This window comes from Lampetra fluviatilis, chromosome 18 (genome assembly GCF_964198595.1).
Source record: "Lampetra fluviatilis chromosome 18, kcLamFluv1.1, whole genome shotgun sequence".
In the NCBI taxonomy this organism is placed as follows: Eukaryota; Metazoa; Chordata; class Hyperoartia; order Petromyzontiformes; family Petromyzontidae; genus Lampetra; species Lampetra fluviatilis.
In genome coordinates, this window is record NC_136292.1 from 509,794 (window position 1) to 526,155 (window position 16,362).

The 16,362-nt window shown below is 43.7% G+C and overlaps 1 protein-coding gene across 3 annotated transcripts in view; it reads right to left on the reverse strand.

Annotated features, from left to right (window-relative positions):
• Positions 1-16,362, reverse strand: part of LOC144937050 (latent-transforming growth factor beta-binding protein 2-like) — a 135,827-nt gene that overhangs the window by 27,991 nt on the left and 91,474 nt on the right. For all 3 annotated transcript variants that reach the window (XM_078864286.1, XM_078864285.1, XM_078864287.1), the window contains 11 exons: positions 14,452-14,583; positions 11,294-11,416; positions 9,426-9,545; positions 8,770-8,895; positions 8,119-8,235; positions 7,546-7,668; positions 4,447-4,572; positions 3,065-3,205; positions 2,171-2,254; positions 1,362-1,424; positions 196-381 (listed from right to left, as the gene is read on the reverse strand). In XM_078864286.1, the coding sequence (XP_078720412.1) occupies positions 196-381; positions 1,362-1,424; positions 2,171-2,254; positions 3,065-3,205; positions 4,447-4,572; positions 7,546-7,668; positions 8,119-8,235; positions 8,770-8,895; positions 9,426-9,545; positions 11,294-11,416; positions 14,452-14,583 (1,341 nt within the window). The remainder of the gene's footprint in view (positions 1-195; positions 382-1,361; positions 1,425-2,170; positions 2,255-3,064; positions 3,206-4,446; positions 4,573-7,545; positions 7,669-8,118; positions 8,236-8,769; positions 8,896-9,425; positions 9,546-11,293; positions 11,417-14,451; positions 14,584-16,362) is intronic.

The window sequence follows — 16,362 nt, forward strand, 5'->3', positions numbered from 1 at the left end:
TGCACGACCATGGGGAGAACATGCACAGTCCAAATATACAGGTGCCAGGAACGGGATCGAACATACGACCTCCTGTATACCAGGCGAGATAGTTAACATCATCTTGCCACCGTGTCTAACTCTATGGATCCTGGTAAAAACCAGGGCAGCTGGCAACCCTCAGGTGCAGGCTCGTGCCTGTGCCCTAATCATTACCGGTCCCTTCCAGCGGGCAGGGCGCGGGCTCGCAGTCGGTGCCCCAGCCGGCGCCGACGGTGCAGCAGCACTCGTCGCGCGTCACGTTGCGCCCCAGGACGTTCCGGCAGACGTTCTCGTCATTGAGGTTGAAGTAGCACTCGCGTCTCTCGGCCGGTACGTGGGCTGCAGGCACGCCCACCGGCTCTGCCGGGGCAATGGGGAAGCACGCGACGATGATGATGATGATTCACCTCCACTTCAACCCAAAATAATCGCGAAGCAAGCATCACACGTCGCATTTTAAAACTACATTCAAACTTTGTATTTATTTTAACCAGGTAAGGCCCACTGAGCTGTCTAGGTCTTTTTCTGAAGTGACACGGACACAAAGGATAGCTGAACGAAATGGCTTATCATGTGGAAATGTCATTTTTATTCATAGTCCACAGTTCTGCTTCTACTGAACCAGTTTTGCTGATAGGATGCAGTCCCCTGAAGGCCGTGTGGCCGATGGGTTGTGGAACAAAAACAAACATTTTAATGTGGAGAAACAAATATGGGAACGAGCCATATTGCCCAATCAATTGAATAGATCAACCAAAATAATCATTCTATTCAATGACAATAGAAAGCCCTAAAGTAATGCTTGCTATTATTTTTGCATAATGTGTTTTTACATGGAACTAATACATAATTGTATTTATTTGGCATGAAATGATGTAGAAATTCATTGATTGACATGTATTCCTATGCTTTTCATGTATTGAGTTATGCAAGAGAGAATTAATAATTTTTGATACATGAAAAGTATATGAAAACGAAAATCCTATTCATTTAAGCTGAAAGAGAAAATAGAACTGTAAATATGAGGCAGAAATAAATATAAAGAAATAAAAAAGGCCGTAAAAACAAGACAAAAAAATTTATATTCTTGAACTAAATAGCCACCTCGAATTATGACAATTCATTACAATGCCAGAGAGGTCAGATCCATCACCTCCTTTAAAATCTCGCTCAATGGCAAGTACTATCATTAGACTGCTGTGCAAATTGTAACTTCAGTCTGTGGTATCTATGTGTCATCTGTGTAGGACACGTGATGTCTATCACAATTTACATTTGGGCTTAGGTATCATCAGCTTACAGGTGTTCTGCAGATTAAGGTATGGGGCTTGAGTATTTACCACGCAGTCTGGGCTCTTGTCGATATGGATGCTGTGGATAGCGCTCTGATGAGTCCACAAATTCTGGGAGTGAAACAAGACCAAGGTTTAACATTGAGCAACATCATTTAAAATATGCCCTTATAATGTTGACAGTGACTAACATTTGCCATGTAAGTGTGAACGAATGCAGCGAGATAATTTTCACGCAGCCAGACACGTTGGCTGTGCACGCCCGTGATTCAGCACTTTGCAAGCAGCAAGGGTTAGCAGATCACACACAACTCTCAACCTGCTGAGCTTGTGAGGTAGCCACAACAAATGGTACAGATATTTCGATTCTTTCATCCATCTGTGTGGAGCTCTGCGTGTTTATTCCCTTGTACGGGCAAGTTTTCGCCAAGTCCTCCAGTTTCCTCTCACTTGCAAAACACTGGAATTAATTAGTGGAATTGGAAAATCTAAAATTGGCAAAACGTGCAAGTGCAGGGCACTCGTGAAAGAGTCTTGGGACTCGGTGAGTCTCTGCTGGATAAATAAAGAGCGTTGCTTTTAATATCCCTTTTCCTCACCTAACAACAAATCACCACATTCGCACAAACCATGACAGATGCGAATACTTGATGCACACGTGAAAAATGAAGAACTCTCCAATGTGCGACTGTGGTCATCCAGAACAGAGCATACGACATATAACGATGCACTGCCCATTTCACAAATGCGAAGGCGACGTTACGGCGATACCGACGCGGTTGTCTGGCTTGACCACCTCAACGTGAACTTGTAGTTGGGGCTCTGCATCTACAACAGCCATACGAAAGAAGATCTACCTGGGTATCTTGAGTATCCTGGGAAGTTGTGGATTCCAGCCTGCAGTGGTTGTGGTTGAGGAGTGGAGGGGATCCCGTAGACAGCTGACGATAAACATGCAATGCGCACGTGACAGAATTGGCAGTTGCCACGCAATCAATTCTCAACATTTAGCACCACAAGAACTCCCAGGTGTTGTAGGCGTGGGGCTCTAAGGTGGAGATGACTTTGTTGAGTGTTCACCCTCGTAAGCGACAGTTTTATTTCGCTTACTCTGGTTTCCTCCCACATGAAACTCTGTTTAATAAATGGTGCTGAAGAAACACTTCAATGCGGCACTCTCCTTTAAAAAAGTCTCGAGACACAGTGGGGCTGTCCTGTGAAAATTAAGGACGTAATAAGAACAATAATTTACATTGTGAGGCGAATTTCATCCGTGGATCCCAATGCGCCACCATGTATGGAAAGCAGGAATTAAACAGAGCCTGCGGGGTCAACGGCCAGAACTAGTGGGGGGTAAAGGCCAGTTTAAAGAGGTGAGTTTTCAAGACATACTTCAATAGCTCCAACGACTCCGATTGTCTCATTAGCAAAGGCCAAGCATCGCTCCAAAGCTTGGGGGGGAGCTGCTCTGGTAAGAGCCCGATCACCCCAGGAAATTAGCCTTGACCTTGGAGTGCTGACAAGAAGGCGATCTGAAGTTCTCAGGGACCTTGCTGGAGTGTAAAAGTCGATCTCACTTCCTGCGAGTATTGTAGTGCTATCTCATTGAGTTGGGTTAAGCCAATGAGCACCTAGTAGATCGATCAGGATCTTACGACTGTGGCAAGAGCCCGTATGCCATTGAGAAGCCGTGCCATGGGCTGTGTGGCTTGTGCCGGACGCTGTTCGTGGGAAAGAAGGTTGCTTCTCACCAGTGGGCTCCGGCACACACTTGCCGAGCTGCGAGTCGAACTCCTGATAGTCGTACGGGCAGATGCACAGGAAGGTGCCCTCCTCGTTGTCGCACAATTCCGAGCCGCACACTTCGGTGATCGTCTCACACTCGTTGATATCTGCCACGAGAGGACGGGGGAAGCGTCATTGTCGGGATGAGTTCATCTCGTTGAAAGATTCGTTTGTAGTTCGGTGATAACAATAAAAAAAAATGTACCGGAGAAACCTGCCCAGGTGTGCTTTCTGTTTTATCATCTGCGTTCATCAAATAAATGAAATTCCTTTCCAACTTTTTCCCCCCATATATTAAACAATTTCGGGGTAGGATAGGGTTCGCTGGGAAGAAGGCAGGGGTAGGTGACTTGGTTGGGTGGAAAGGTGTGAGTCCACATTAAGTTCCTGTTCTGTTGACATCATTGGTCTACGAATGCAAAGTAATAATTCGCATCATTGCGAGCTGATGGGTTGTGAAAATTTTACTTTAATTTTTTACATCGAGAAACAGATTCATGAAAGGGACATTGTCTGCTCATCAATTGGTATTTTAGTTGGCAGGACAAAGTTGCGGTGCGTTTTAGATAAAACAGAACCTAGTCAGGGTAAGCACTCATCTGTGCATTGCCTCTGTGGATGAGATGTGATGAAGGTTTACACAGTGGAATGTCATGGTGATACAACTACGTTTTGGTGGAGCTGCAGCACAGTAGTTTTCTCACTATGCTGTGAATCTAGCTACCTAAATTAAACGTCTGACCATGGCTAACATCAGCGGTGAGCCATATCTGAACCAGACCTGGGCCTCTGCCATCGCCAACCCGCACTGACCAGCGTGGTGGAGTCAGGGTAAAGCATACACCGTGACTCCAAGACGGTATGGGAAGGCCCCCATCTAGCGAGCAGTGGAGTGGCTTGACAAAGGACTGCACAAATGCTTTATTGTTTTACAAGTTAGACGCATAAACATAAAGAGAATGAGATAAGGTACGACTGAAGACGTTTTATTTGGAAAAGACCATCAGCGCTGAGCAAAATAAATGAGGAAGGTCTTGAGCCTCGACTTAAACAGGGTAAGGTGGTTGGCAGCGTGAATCATTTTTAGAATTCGTATTTCTAAAACTGTACAATATCGCATACCAGACTCAGTGGGCACTGAGTTACAGGTGGATATGTGAAAAGGTCGGATATGACAGTTACTTTATGCACACACACCGCACTGGGTGCGGGTAGTCCATTAACTCAACTTTAATAACGAATAACTGCGCGCAAAAGCACCATGGAGCACCGATCATCAAAGCGCATTTGTGACAGAGGCAGCTGTGGGTGACGCGTGCCTTCTTGGCGTCTCGTGTGGCCTACGTACCCACACAGCCAAGTCCCTCCTTCGCGGTCTGGTATCCTTGGTCGCAGTGGCACTGGAACGAGCCCACCGCGTTAACGCAGTACTGGTGCTCGCTGCACGCGGTCGCATTCTCACATTCGTCCACATCTGCCGAGCAACACCAGAATCAAAATCATGATTTATCCTGGAGAAGCTTCTTTTTTTTCTCGGATCTCCAGTAAGGGAGGGCGGGTCAGAGAGTTACAACAACAATGCAAAAGAATGCTAGAGAAGTTCAAAGTATAGAGGACAAGTAATAAAATACCAAAATAAATATACGTAAAGTTACGAACCTAATTTGTTCCGGAGATATGTTCGTAAGTAGAACTGTTCGTAAGTTGGAACACAATAATGCACTGTGTTTAAATGCCCATACGATCAGTGTTATGAAATGTGTTACGGCTCAACAAAAACGGAAGCATTGTTACACCCCATTGTTACACTAATAATTAAAACATATTGTAAATTTTCACGTAACACTGTAAAGAAATACTGTACTGTGAGGTCAAATTTCCTAATTGCAACAACATTGAGGGACAAAATGAACAAATGTGAGGTCAGCGCAGGGAAGAATGGAAGTGTTTATGAGTTCTTGTGGGTAAAAGAGAGGTAGGTGCAATCTTGCTCCACTTCGGAACTCTAACTCGTAAATGAGGCGATGAACACATCTCACAACTGGCTATTGATGCACTCGCTCAGCTTAAGAATATAATTAATGCTCATATACCCAGAGCAAATGGCTTAATTTGTTCAACTTTCTCAATATACCAGATACGGCAAATGTGAACGATACATTTTGAAGATGGAGCGTTAAATGTATATAAAGAATAATACATCATATTCAATTCATTAATATTAATCATTTACATTTATTTTTAAGGTGCCTTCCACTCATGTCTCAAGGCGATTGACCACTGACATAAATAATAATCGTAATGTATAGCCGCTGTTTAGCCCAGAGCTGGATGAAGGCTTCACCATTCTGTATGGGTCATAAGGGTCGGTTGATGATACTTCAACACACTGGGCAAGTCAGGTTAGTTAAGTGGGGTTGAGAGCAGTGGCCTAATCATTGCACCACCGCTTCCCCCAAACATCAATGCACTTGTTGTGTATGACTAGTACATATAGGAGCAGATAAAAACCAAAAAAAGTAATAAAGAAAGCAATAAACACGGCTTTACATGCGAGCATGTAAACAATGTGGCAGATGAAATCCTGAAGACTAAATACGCAAATTAATGTGCAAGCGAGCAGTGAGCGCTGGCGCGTATGTTCACCCCGCGCAGCTGTTCTGCTTGGAATTGCGTCACGTCTGCCACAATTTATTTGTTCCCTCTTATTTGGTGTTCCAGTCTTCGGAGGAGCAATGTCTGTGTTTTTGAACCCGTGTTGGGAAATGGCAAGTCTCCGCCGCTTTGATGTGTTAACAAACGGAATAAAAAACGAAGTATAAGAAGGCCCTTCCCCTCCTCTTTCCTCCACTGAGAGGGGGCGGACTTGCAGTCAATGTGCAGGAATGCGCCCTGGGTCACGCAGCCGGAGAGAGTCACGGTGTGACGAACAGCCTGCACGAGGCCGGAAGGCTGCTCTCAAGAGGATCAATGATCACTGGGCGATATCGATCTGACTTTGGAAAGATTAGAAGTGCAGTCACAACCTGTATGTTCTCTCAACAGGTAACAAAAGAAGCAGGTTGCTGACCCGTTTGTGCAGAAGCTCGAGTATTTTCCATTCTGCGTGCGTGTGTGTGTGTGTTTTCTCCGGGCATTCCAATTCCCGCATGTAATAACAATCAAAGTGAATGGCCAAGAACCCTAAGAGGCCTTCGTTCATACTCTGCCCAAAGGTAGCTACCTACAAATGTAGCTGTCACCACCCTTATGGCCAGGCTAATTCAGACATTGAAACCTGGGAAACGGTTATTAGTAAGAGAATGCAGCTGAAATTCAAACAACATGCACTTACGCTCCTGAAAATTAAGCTTTGATATTTTCGCGAGCGATTCATACGAATACTGCATCATCAGAATAGTTTTTTAACAATACAACAAAGTGAGACTCCGCTAACACGATGTACAAAAATGCAGTACAATGCAGTGGCTGCACATTTAAATTATTAAACGGGCACCGACACTCCCAAACCAATTGCACAAACCATATAAAACAAATAACCTAATGGGACACAGGAACAAGCATTTAGCAATTTGTTTAAAATATAATCCTAGCACGTTTATGACAGTCGAACAAAATTATTAATCTCAAAAAGCCACATCCTGCAATTATATGTGAATCAGTATCAAGAAAACAGAGCAGTTGAATGCATTTTACGTGTAAGCACCCTGAAAAATTAAGCCCCAAATAGGGAACATTAGACACAATTAGGACCAGATGCCCCAGCCAAAGAGAGAGAAGTTTGCTTTGTTCTGATATTTAGAAGAAAAAAAATACTAAAAGGGAAACATGGAATGTTTTTTTTTGTCAAACCACTCTGAACAACATGAAAGCAATGCCATTTCAAATTGTAAACAGGGCCCCAAATATAGCTGTCAACACCCTCAAGGCCAAGCTAAATCAGACCCTGAAACCTGGGAAATGGCTCTTAGTGAGGTTATACATCTTCAATTCAAACAACATGCACTTTGAAGTGCAAGTGAAAATGCCAGTGCCCAAAAGCCATAAAGCAATGAACCAGCTCATTTTGGCAAAAAACATGATCAAGACATGCTATAATAAAAAACAGACTCACACACACAATACTAATTGGACTGTAAAGCATGCAAAAATGCTGGGATGCTGACACATAGCTTATTCAACCAGTGTAAGTCCTAAAGCATCACACTCATGTAACAATCATTTCGTTTCGGATATGAACGTGCCAACATCCTGTTGTAAAGGGGCTTAACCACCCACATGGGGATGAATAGGAAATTTTTAAAAATGTAGCATTAAATGCAGATTTTATTTTTATTCTTCCAGATATGATGACACGAAAATATTCCGGGAGACACGAGATAATATGTGATTCAATCTCAAGCACAATTCTGGTGAAGATAATGTGCCAGGGGCACCGCAGTGGTACCTGCACACAAGTCTGTGCCGGGGAGGGCTGCAAAGCCCGGCTGACATCCACACTGGAACGATCCCACCGTGTTGATGCAGGTGCCGCCTTCACACTCGTTGCCTGTCTTGCACTCATCGATATCTAAACAAGGCGAGCAAGTGACGGAAAATCACTACCACTTGTCACCCCTGTATGTTGCTCATTGCCTGGGTAAGAGGTAAAGGTGCAGCCCTCTAATTGATTGCTCGTGCCACTGCTGGTGCATTTTTAAATGCAACTGTAATGTATATATTAATAACATGTATCAAAAGCTCAAAATATGTCCCCATAAAATAATCAAACACGAATCTGGTGGGTGGTGCTGGGCTAAAGTGTGCGTACTCCCACCTATTCCAAGATGTGTAGCCAAGCGTGGAAGAGTAGGCCAAAATAGCCTCTCGAGAGGCCCACCCGTGCGTCTCTCGAATGGAGGCCCTTCTGCCGGCAGTGGTTGTGTGAGCAAGCAATTTCAGGGACACACCATTTGTCCTCTTACCCCCCCCCCCCCCCCTTGCAACATGAAACGCGTGAGCGTGCCGGAGACTGTTTCACCTCGACAGTTGGTGCCGTCGCTGAGCTGGAAGCCGGGTGGGCAGGAGCACTTGAACGAGCCGGGCGTGTTCACGCACTCGCCGCTCTGGCACGGGCGCTCGGCACACTCGTCCACGTCTGCGTAGACACGTAGATGTGCACGTGAATCCCATGTTGCGCGCGCGAGAAGACATCGTCGTAATCTGTCCCTTCCATTAGCTCATTAGCGGCAATAGGGCCAAAACAATACTCTGCCAGGGTGATCTTTCTTCACCGATTTCCTGTCTTCCAATACTCCTCTCTTTCCTCGTACTTTTGTGTGCAATATCCAAGTACGGTTGTTAATTACAATGGTGGAGGATAGTCTATATATATACACAAATTACTAATTTTTATAAGGGTCACCATGTGACATTAAAAAATCCCTTTCACTTAAGATTTATATTGCTCCTTTTGTGTTTTTTTTTTATTTTAAATTCGAGACCTGGAGATATTTCTGGAGCATTGATGTAAGGAAAAATTACACACGAGTTGTGTGTATGTACGTGTGTGTGTGCGTGTCAGGATCAGATTTTTTTGTATTTATCCTGGAGCAGTCCGATGAGCTCATCCGAAGCTCTTTTTCACAGATGTCCGTCGTGCGTGCGGTGTCCGCACGGATGAATTGCGTACCATCGCAGCGCTTTCCATTTCCGGACGGAGTGAAGCCCGGGTTGCAGGAACACCTGTAAGACCCTTGCAGGTCGATGCAGCGACCGTCCCTGCAGACCGCCGTGCTGTTCAGACACTCGTTCACATCTGCCGCGGCGAATGAGCAGGAAGATGTTTTTGTTAATCTGGGCAATACGCCTTTCATACACAAGCTCGAGCATCAACGGTGTGTGTCCACGTGATCGGATATCCGATGTAGATGCTGCGGCCGTAACAGAACTCCCAATTCCACCAAAGTAAATTTACCTAGAGGAGAATCTTTCTGGACACAAAAGCTAGACTTCAGTGTGAGCACTGTGCCCCAGCCATCGCAACGCGACGCTCCCCTGCAAAGCATGCATCTCGCTAACTCGGTTAACCAAACGAATCACAAACACTGACAGTCGACAAACACAGTGAAATTGGAACAATGATACATTTATACAAAACTAAATCCGCCACTATTTATCTTTGTGCGTAAATGTATTTTTGCCAATTGTGTGTGTTTGTTTAAAACAAATGTTAAAGGCCAACTAAAGTAAGCAACTATAATAAAATAACCCCCACTGAAAACAAATATATAAGTGTGTAAACAAATAAAATAATAAATCTTTCTGTTTGCACACAAGCTGGCCTACCTTCGCATTTTGTTCCAGCCGCCTTGAAGCCACTAGGGCACGGGACGCATTCGAACGCCCCAGGAATGTTCACGCACCTCTTATTAACGCAAGCTTGGGGATTCTGACATTCGTCAATATCTGCAGCAATAAGGTTGAGATGGGAGGGGAGGGGAGAGGGGGGGCGATGTAGTTGAGGGCATTTGTTGTTATATATACACATATACTTTTGTTCTTTTCCCTCTGAGCTCATTTCCTGCTCCGTTCCCTGAGATGAGCTCATCTGTTCTTTTATAGACACAGATACTTGTGTTATTATGTTCTTTTCTGTGTTTTTGTTTTCCCCCTATTTTCAAATTGCTTTGGCATTGGCAAATTGTCACAAAAGTCTTCGGCATGCCGTTTGCATGTTGCACATGCCACTGCACACTATTCAAATATATTCGTCAAGTAGTTGTGCACGGATATTGCACGATATCACATTCTCTAGTCATTTCATTTTCGATCCGTGATTTATTCAATTAGATTTTGTTTTTGGCTTTCTAAATGACAAACCAAATTCCTGCAATAACTCCCAATTCTCAACAGTGTTTCTTATGCTCTTCTGGACAGAGCTAAATCAATATATTTTTTTACGGGCATCTTCCCTGGGTCAGGCCACATTACGATTAATCAACTACAATGATCCTTTTCCATAATATACATTGTACACATATACACATATAATGGGCACAATTTACAACTCAATGGTAGATTTATTTATGGTCATTTTGGATGGGAGATAATGGCTAATGGCGACTTTTGCTGAGAATTCCTACAAATGCAAAAGCTGTCTCATTTTACGTCTGGCTGGTATTTACCATCCAAATTAAGCAATCATTGGAAGGACGTGATCAACCAGGTACAGTTTTAACAGCTTTGATGTTCCCTTGCTACCTGCCAATATTAGCCGACTCTCAAATTTCCAAGCCTAGCCGAGCTTGGCCCTAGCCGAGCTTACATTTAACATTAGCTGCCGCTCCCATCTCTAAACCTTTATAAACAGTCTGCCTCCGCAGATTTCCCCCTCTTTTTCACCTGCAGACGATTACTTGTGTTGCGATCGAAACGTCGTGATCTATTATTTTTTCTACCTACGTGACTTTTCCGAAAGAGCCAAAGAGTACGCAGTCTCCTTCTCTTATCCACTCCACCTGTTTGTCCTCTCCATGTGCTGTGAAGACGTGAAATTACCCAAAACGTCGCCCATTCTACATACGTTTTCCTTTTAAGGTCGCAGTGTTATTGACATAAGTCCTACGGGTTTTTGTGTTAGTTTCTTGTGCTTTGCGAACCACTGCCAACGCAGTGTCACCACATAATTTGTTTTATATGCATTGGCAAATCAGGTTACCAAGGTACTCTGATGATTGGTAATTAAGGAAAGCTGTACGGGGGGGGGGGATGTGGGCATCACGAGGAGCAGAGTAGATAAATGTTGCCCAAGACAGACTCACATGCTTGCTGGCTCTCCTTCCAGGAATGTGCAAAGTCTTACCAGCTGCACCGTCCAAGTTTTGCCCACTGGACATATTCCCTAGCTTGCTGGCACTCGCTCTGGACATGTGCAGTCCTGAGCTGGATGTGCTGATGGGTTTTCACCCACTGGACAGATTCGTTTGATTGCAACATCTGGCTCTGAAAATGTTGCTTGTGTCATCCTCATACATGCATCGTGTATTAGTCTAGATGTGTGAGACGTGTCTAAATAATAACCTCGTGTGTTTTCCAAGAACATGTCAAACATACATTTAGTTTGTTGTTCTTCCCCCACAACCCCGATTAGCACAGTTGGCTGCGTATGGTGCGAAAGAAGTTCAACATACGTATATGTACAACTGAAAACCAACCTTCACACTCTTTCCTCCGACTCATCTGATAGCCAGGATCGCAGAATTCACACCTGTGTGAACCTGGCAGATTGACGCAGCGTCCCCCGGGGCACAGGATGGTGTTCTCACATTCATTTACATCTACAGAACGGGAAGACGAGAACAGAAAATAAAGAGTGCAAGAAACAAATGCCCATAAACATGTGCACAAATACATATCATTTCAGTTTTCGAAGTTATCAGTTATACTATCAAAAGTTTGATGTCTGTATATCCCAAAGTGGCCACTAGGGAGTGAATGAGTAACTGTTGTAACGACTTATGATGAGTGAAGGTCTGAAATTAAGCACAAATAAAGTGCGTATGGCTTTATAGGCCCATGAAAGGTTGTATGTGTGGAGGTGTTTACGGGTGCCGAAATCAAATATGACATCAGATTTTATACTCGGAAAACCTAAGATTTTCCCATAAAATTTGAGGGTTTCCGGCTACTCTTCCACACTAGCTTCAAGGAAGCATAACCAATGACTAACACCGTATTATCATTACACATTGTATTTATCTTAAGTCAATGGAAAGCATACAAAGCCCAATGTCAGTTACTATTATTAAATGAAGACCATATAGCATTGCCTTTAATATTTTGGGACCACAATTGTATCCAATTTTCAGGCAGCTTCTCAACTAGGAAATCCTCTCTTGGGAAGTGATAAGCACTACACTGTGCAGGTGAAACACTCAGGCCATCTGAGTGGACACCTTGTGTTCCATGTTTATGTTGTTTTGATGGTTTGTATTTATTTTTAAACGTTTTCCAACTAAGGTTTAAATCATTAATGCATTAGCTCTGTCTATATGTCTGTGTCTGTCTGGCAGGGTAGGGATCACGATAGCTATTGTAATAATAATTCAATAGAAATAACATTTTACAATAAAGTTGTGCCTATTTGGAACTTAGCCATGAGTAAACCGGATACATTCATGCACAGGGCTATCCAAAACTTTTTTTAAAGAACCCCCATCGCTAAACACAAAGCAATCCGTGAGTAACTCCCAGGAAGCACCTTGCTTTATAAAACACCTTTTAGTCGTTCTTCTATTTTTTTCATAAATGTCCACGTTTATGATTCATATGTCACAGCAAGTTGTACACATTTATATAAAACATTATTCTGAGGACAAACGCAAGTTTAAAATGGATTCAGAAATTTCCTTCCTTGTTTCAAATTTAGATTGTACATCTTTTGGGCCATTGGTAAGAAATTCCACATTCCTCTGGCATAAGTAAAATTGATCAAAAAAAGCAACATTGCACTAAAAAATGTTTGTGCAACGGTGCACAAAGACGCTGAAAATGTTTCACATACATCAAAAATGTAGGAAATAACAAGCATATGTGGGAGCTAAAGCATCATGTTTTTTTGCCTTGAGATGGGCCAGTGCCCCCGAGAATCATCAGGCACGTCAAAAAACGGTGAAAAAAAATCGCAATTTAATTCATCTGAAACGTTTGGTCATCGTTCCAAACACATGCACGGCCGCACGGCCTCGCCTTTCTCGAAGCACACCTCGGCAATGCCAAAGGGTGAGCGTGCCACTACATTGAAATTATTCCCCCCCCCCCCCACCGCTTTCCACTAAGCTCTTGCTCCGCGGCGCCAGAGACCCAAGTTTGTGGCGCCAGTGAGGTGGATTTGTTTGTCAGCTCCGCTGACTAACGCTACACACATGAATGGAGCGCATCTATCGCTCTTGTCAGAACGAAAAATGTATCGCGAGCCCGTTTAAAAAAAAAGAATTTCATTTTTAGGAAACCCACGACGATTTTTTTTATTTTACGAGTTACGCAAAAATGAATCACAATTACGAAAGGAATCTAGGTGCATGCCATGGTGGTGCACGGTCCAACACGGATTGACAATCGTCCAACCGTGACTTGAGATGAATTGTGGATGTTTTGGGGACGTGTGGATGTAGAATTGGTTCGTTGTTGCATGCAAATGTGAATTAAGTGTGCAATGTCATGACGTGGACTGCGTAACCAAGAAGTCACGTGCACCAAGTCACAAATGAGACAGACAAACAAGATGGCACACAGCGGCTTGTGCACCGCACTGTGAACCTGGCTGCCAGTCTGATGCCCGGCGACAGCTGACATCACTGGTGGGTGATGTCTGAACGGCCTCCCAACAACCCACACTGAATTTTGACTTAAAACTTTCGTGACTGCAGGAATTCATATTCTTGGTCCTTTCGGTAAAGTCACGTAGGTATAAAATGAAATAAATCACGACGTTTCGGCCACAACACAAGCGTCCGTCATCAAGTGGGAAAGCGTGATCTCCTGCTGAAGCAGACTGTTTTAAAAGGTTTGAAATGGGTGTAGCCCAAGGGTCATAAAGAAGTGGCCGGGGCTAGTGATGTTAATGTAAGAAATTAGCATGTAACTGTAAGATAGGAGAGCGGCCTCCTCGACGAGGGCACGGAAGTGGCTGTGTTAATGTGAGAGATTAGCATGTTAACGTGAAAAAAAAGAGTGGTGATTTTTTGCTTTCTTATTTTCAATGTTTTTTTTGTATCTACGTGACTTTACCGAAAGAACCAAGAATATGAACCCACACTGACTAGAGTGGTGAAGTATGGGCCAACAACCCACGTCACCAAAATGTCATGGGGATGCATTCAGCCAGTGGTGGATTGACAAAGGGTGGTGATATCGTAGTCACGAGTGTTGGTCTTGTACTTATATTGATCAATTCTTCCTTGCAAACGAAACACAACGTTTATTTGAGTCTCACCTAGCCAATAAATTAGTATATAAAAATAAACAAAAAAGTTTCTTCTGCTCAAAGGTTATGGAACGGTGGCCATCTCTGTTTGAAGCGCTGAAGGCCAGTGGTATACATTCCACATCCAATTCGGAGCGGCGAGTCTCTTCCTCAAGGTGACTTCTGTGGACTTCCAAATCGCGAAAAGTATTTTATCAACTACGGCAAGATGCAGTATCACAAATAACACGTGTTGGGAGAAGTGCAAATACGGTACCCGGTGTTTTGGAGGAACATATATATAAAGTGAAATGTGAATTGCACGCGAAAATAAGAACAAAGCGACGGCTTTGGGGTTTTTTTCTGAGGCAGTCGCGGGCGGCGTGCGGTGGGGGCGGGGGGGCGAACCGTGACACGTCTTCCTGCCCTTGTCGGTGGACAGCGAGTACCCTCGGTGGCAGTGGCACGCGTAGCCCCCTGCCGTGTTGACGCAACGCCCGTTGCCATCACACGCGTCCGCCCTCTCGCACTCGTCCACGTCTGGAGGGGGAGAGGGATGGTGCCAGGAATGGACAGAGGACGCAGTAGTATCGCTTTACACGTGTGTGTGTGTCTGTGTCTGGAGTTTTAGCCATTGCACCCTGCCCCCCACCGTTCCCCACCCCCCAAGAAATGTGGTTTGAGATGTAACATGCAGATAAATTAACGCAACGCGCATCGAATGTATTTACTTTGGGGGTAGTTGGGGGAGACTTGTGCAAAACTGTGCCGGATAGAATATAAAAAATAAAATTGACATTCCACATATTTAAAGAATTACATTTAATCAAAAAAATACCGATGATCTCTTCCAAATAACGTTGAAGCATCGTGGCCATAGGGAGAGTGGGCAGCCACTCTGAGCCACGTGATTGGATCACATTCAGGCTTCATGGGGCTCCCATGTGATTTCTTTACTTTGTCCAGCCCTCCTCACTCCCAGCAGCAGCACACTTGCAGATAATAAGAATGACAGTTGTGTACATTAGATATTCACGCCATTCTTGTAGGAGCACAAGGCTATCGTGAAGGCGCTATGTTTCACAGGTGAGCATAGTCTCCCAGTACGGGGCAGCGTGTGTACTGTGGTTTCAGCCAATTAAGTGATCAACGAGTGATTATAAAAAATTTGAAAATTTGGACTGTGACGCTCAAATACGTGGCCTGATATTTTGCAGACAATGCCACGGGATCGTTAAACACCTGACTGCGAAACAAGCAGAGTGTTTCATTGATGTATTCATCAATGCAAACCCCGTTGGCTGCACTAACCAGGGCTGCCACTGGGCTCCAACCACAAACCGCTTTAACGGGCAACAAAAAGTGCTCCTGCCCGATTATGTCATGGCCTAAACATCTACGTCCACTGGTAAAAAACAACAACTGTGTGTCTTGCAGGACTTGTGTTTTCAATAAAGTGAGCATGTGTGTGCATCGTTGGGGAGCATATAGCACCATTCCTTTGCGCGTGTGCGTCGTGTAACTCAGTGGAGTACATCAGCACACACACTCCATTTGCTTTCTCAGTGAAATCTATTGGTGAATGCTAAACTACATGAAATGTGTGAACATTTTCACATTTTCTAAATTCCTCAGTCCTTTCGCATACACTGTAAGGGTTTAGGTAACTGCTGAGGCAGACTTGTTCACACATACTCGAATATTTATAATTGGTATGGCTTCACATGGGAAATAGTTGTTTTATAGCTTGCCACGATATTACTTTTCATGATACAATACTAATTTCACGAAATTATGATTATCGAATATCAGTTTCCCGTAACTTTGTGGTTGTACATCTTAGTTTCATTGCATCGTTTATGTGCTTTGCTATACTTCCAGAACAAATAAAGGTTTACTTAAAAGTTCTGCAACAGCAGTTGAATGGTCTAAGCCTGCCACAAGGCACTTATAATGCTCATGTTGACAGTTACACAATAAACCTTTGAACAATTACACAAACTACAAACTGATGAAGTCACATCACCACCAAGCCGTCAATTATTTGGGCAAACTTTAATGGTCAATAGCTATCCAGTTAGAACTTGAGTTACTGTGCTCTAATAATTCTACGTAGATTTTGTCAGGACATAAAATATGACAAACATTTATATGACGAAACAGAAACGACCATTATTGTGGACCATTTATCGTGCGAAATATTAAAGTATCACAGTATCATGGCAATCATACTCAGCATAATAAAGGAGTCTGCCTCAGTGCAACAATCACCATGATCCAGCGCTGCAGTAATATTTTATAATATTACTTTTATATAAC